The sequence below is a fragment of the Malus sylvestris genome, chromosome 10 (assembly GCF_916048215.2).
Source record: "Malus sylvestris chromosome 10, drMalSylv7.2, whole genome shotgun sequence".
Lineage (NCBI taxonomy): Eukaryota > Viridiplantae > Streptophyta > Magnoliopsida > Rosales > Rosaceae > Malus > Malus sylvestris.
Genome location: NC_062269.1, coordinates 36,951,595 through 36,956,031, shown reverse-complemented (window position 1 = coordinate 36,956,031; position 4,437 = coordinate 36,951,595). Strand labels below are relative to the sequence as shown.

General features: G+C 37.4%; 1 protein-coding gene across 1 annotated transcript; it reads right to left on the bottom strand.

Annotated features, from left to right (window-relative positions):
* Window positions 1-1,329: 1,329 nt before the first annotated feature.
* LOC126584851 (glucan endo-1,3-beta-glucosidase 14-like) lies at window positions 1,330-3,998 on the bottom strand. Its single transcript, XM_050249219.1, has 3 exons — window positions 3,407-3,998; window positions 2,221-3,302; window positions 1,330-1,776 (listed from the first exon to the last, which is right to left on the bottom strand). The coding sequence occupies exons 1-3, from the start codon at window positions 3,471-3,473 to the stop codon at window positions 1,687-1,689; spliced, it is 1,239 nt and encodes a 412-aa protein (XP_050105176.1). The 5' UTR covers window positions 3,474-3,998; the 3' UTR covers window positions 1,330-1,686.
* Window positions 3,999-4,437: the final 439 nt, after the last annotated feature.

Below are 4,437 nucleotides of genomic sequence, written 5' to 3'. Positions count from 1 at the left end.
GAGGAAGGAAGGAAGAAGAAAAAAAAAGAAAGAAAGTTGCAGTCGGAGGAAGAAGAAGAAGAAGAAGGAGGAAGAAAAGAAAAGAAAGAAAAAAGAAAAAAAAAACATGGATGACACGTGGCGCCCAGTCAGTGCGCCACGTTACAGTTAACGAAAAACTTAACAGTTTGACTAACGGATGTATGAGACTGTCCCAACATTTACACTTTAGGTATGACTCTGAGACGAAAAAAACTTGATGTACTAAATGTTGAAAATCACGAAACATTAGGGTAGTAAACAGTCTTTTACCCTTATATATATATTGAACTTATAGTAGTACTATATACCTTTGACGTGTGTGTGTCTATATATATATATTCACTGACTCGTTGTAGATTGAAAGTACATATAACACTTACAAATTCTTCTGTCTAGTCACAAAAACAAGGATATACTTATTTGTTTATAAAATATAGGCTGGTTTAATTTGTCTTAAGCCAAAAAGGCCAACAAAACGCCGAGCGACACAACAATTTTCTGCCGAAGTCTAGACTATTCGATAATGAATTAATTAATTTCCAGTTAAAAGGGTAAAAAAACAAAAAACGAAAAAACTTAACAAAATTGCCTTTTTCTTTATGATTTAATTTAAAAAATTAAAATCTGGAAATCTTAGTGGAGGTGTGAGAATTTGTTGGAGTGCATGTGCAGCATGTTGGCTGATGTCAAGAGGAAACTATCCTCATCAGGTTGAACTAAGGCTGAGGTTACATTGTCTCCCCCTCTCAGCTCTTATAACAGACAAGCAAAAGCTAAATAAAAGCTCCTTTGCGAAAAGGAATCGGCAAGGAAATGACCAATGCTGACGGTTTTAATAGGCCATGGCGGAATAAAGCTATAGCTTTGGCCGTCCATTCTCTGCTTCTTCAGGATAATAAAAAGAACCAAACGAGGCCTTTCCCTTTTTTACACTTTAAGATTTCATTATCCCATTTTTCTACGTGAACTTTATGTGTCACATTTGATTTTTGAGGTGGAGAAAAAGAGATTATAGTCATAGAGAAAATTAAAGCAAATTGAGGAATATTTATAGATATATGCAGCAACAGTTATGGATTCCACGTTCCAAAGGAAGGAGCTTTTCCTTGCAATCTATCAGGAGACATATTGCTCTCGTTATTATTCTTTTTCTCTTTCTTTTTTGAATACAAGGAATACTGAGAGAGGAATAGACCCGAACGGAGGACCTCGGGTACATGAGCAAATGTTTTAAGTTTTAGGGTTTCTGACTTCAAGTGCATGAGTAAATGTATTAGTTTTTAGGGTTCAAAACCCCTAAATGCTCCAAACTACTTGAACGACAAGCCATTGTATATATTCTATTTTTTTTCTCTAGCAACCACAGAATAACGTACATACATATTTTTGTAAAAATAGTAATGACATTGAAATTAAATTGAGGAATAATGGTTTTTACAATATGATGAGCTTGAGGACTTTGTCACAGTTACTAAAGTGAAATAACGGCTTTGTGTCTTCTCTAACAGAATACTAATTAACTAAGCTGCTGCATGACAACTCAATGTTGATAAAGGTCATGGCCTGATGAAGTAGTCTTGTTTTTGAAGAATAGGAGCTTTTGAGTTTAATCCCTTTTTTTTTCTCACCCCAAAATGTGATATTTACATAAGCTCCCCCATTTGCTTAAAATGGTCTTCCCATAAAAACATGGAAGGTCACCATGCAAACGGTAATCCAGCACACCCAGCTTTGACGATATTCCATGGTTGCTGCCTGTTTCAAAATAAATTCCATTAATTATTAGGAAGACAAATTATATAAAGGAATAAAACAAAAGAAGCAGGTCACATATCACCAAATTTAGCACTTTAATTTACTAGTCCGGTGGACATCTAAAGGACAAACTGACTGGCACAAAAAAAAAAAAAAAAAAAATTGTACACACATGTTACCGATACATGCTCAAAATATGTATACATTATGGATGTGTATCTGTACTTTAATAAAGAGATCACATGCACAATATATGTTTAATGTGCTTATATGTAGAAATTACTCTTATTGCATTGATATATGTATTATGTATACACAAATTTCTATTACACCTTTGCCTTTTGGCCTATATATTTTACACATTTCTCTACCATGATGAATCATATGTTAAGGAAAAAAATAATCATTCTTTGGAAAGTGAGAAAGAGCCTGTGGTTTTTTTACCTTTGTAGCAGAGGAAAAGACATCAGAAATGGAAGCTGATGTTGTTGATGATGACGATGATGAAGTTGGTGTTCTACTAGTTGATATGGCAGACAATCCAACATTGTAAACCATAGTCCCATCCGGCTGAAATAGCCCGTAGTTCCTTTCTGACGTTGGTCCGGGCTTCATATCCTCATTGAACAAAGCAAACACATAGACCTCCAGCCTCATTTTAGGCCTCAGAGGAGTGCCTTCATTCTGGAGCTGCCTTCTCAACAGATTCCTGTTGTAAGTGGCAGCATTCTGTAGCGTTGCACCGATTTCATTCGTGTCCCCTCTGGATGGCCAGCCGGTTTCCGAAACCTTGACCTCAATACCATTGAACCCTAACCTAGCCATGGCATAAATGGCTGCATCTACTTGTGCATACAACATGTTGTCATAGTGTAGCTTGGTGAAAGGGTCGACCATCCCTTGGTTGGCGTTAAATAGTACATAGTCCAAAGAGACTCTGTTTGGATCACCTTTGTACGCAAAATATGGATAGGCATTGATCCAAAAAGGTGCCTTTGTGCTTTGCAAGAACTGTAACAGTTGTGTCATGACCTGAGCCACCTCGGGTTTGAAACTCCCGGCCGAAGGCGGGTAGGATTCTTCGAGGACCGCCAGAGAACAAGGGGTGGAGATTTTAATGTAGGAATCAAGGCCTAGCTGAGTTAGTGCCGTCTGGATGCTGACCATGGCCGGGACAAGATTGGATAAGAGTACTGTTGTGTCATCATCTGTGAAGACCTCGTTGCCTACGGCAATGCTGGTGATTTTGGTGGCTGGGAAATAAGGCTTGATGTGGGAGCTAACCCATTGGAAGGCTGTTTGAGGGTTCTTCAACTGGCCTAACATTGCATTTTCGATCGTCACCATTAGCTCGACACCAGAATTGGCAAATGCCGTGAGGACTTGAGGATTCGTGTCGTAGATTCGCGCTTTCGTGATCTTGAGGGAGCTCAAGAGGTCCAGGACTTTCTCTGGCGGAAGTAAATTGTCGCCAAGTTGGCCATAGTTGATGCCAAGTGATGTAGCTCCTTGTAGAAAACCAATATCTGTGAGGAAAAAAAAATCATTAGAATTTGTGATCAAACATGAACAACTTGAAAAAATAAACACACAAAAACAAGAAAAATATGAAGAAAAATAAAAAGGGTACCTGAGAAACATAGAGTAAATACAAGAAAAATCTTGAAAATGGAAATTCTGCTGAAAAATGCTGCCATCTCGAGAGAGAAATATGTGTGTGAGAGAGAGAGAGAATGAAGAATTGGGAAGGGAGGAGAGAGGAGAGAGAGATATAGGAGATATAGAGCTGTTATTTTTTGTGTAGGGAGAAGGAGAGAATTCCTTTCTTTTCTTGGCTGAAATTTTGGGGTTTTCTGGTTATAGCTTGCCTTGGCAATGTTGTCTTTGGTTTGGCCCTTTACCCTCTCGACTGGTTTTTAAATGACTTGTGGGATGATTCTTTTATTTTCTGACTCGATGGGTTTCTTTTGGTCTGGCAGACTTGTTTCTTTTCCAACCCCCGCCAAGTGCCCTATATATATTTCCTTATGACCACAATACCCCGGACACTAACTTGCAATAAAGGCAAAGGGAAAATCGCACTAAGTCTGTTAAACTTAAATATATATATATATATATATATATATATATGCAATTAGATCACCAACTTGGTGATCCGATCGAACAGTGAGAATATGAGAACAACAACTCAAATTTGTTCCAAGAGAGAAGAGCCTCAAGAATTGGAATCTACCACAATGAGAATAATATCAAAGCTAAACTGAGGTTTATATAGCCACCACCAAACTAGAAAAGTAAAACCTAAAAGTAACAAAGATCGGAAAACTTTCTTAAAGTCTATTAACGCAAATTCGACGCACCTAAACGAAAATTCCTTTTTCATGTCGTAGATTAAACCTCCTTTTTGGATTCTTTTTTTGTTTGCAACACTGTTGAGATTCATGACTTGTACCCCTTTTGATGCACATTTTGAATAATTTTATCCAATAAAAGTACGCATAAATTATCAATACAAATTTGTATTAGCGTCCAGATAATGTCGGTATTTGCATCGATAACATGTCGACATATTTTGCTACTTATTGACGTCTTGCCCATAGAAGAAAATGTAGGGACAAGATCATCTGATATGCTTATGAATTAACCAAACGCCGAAAAGTT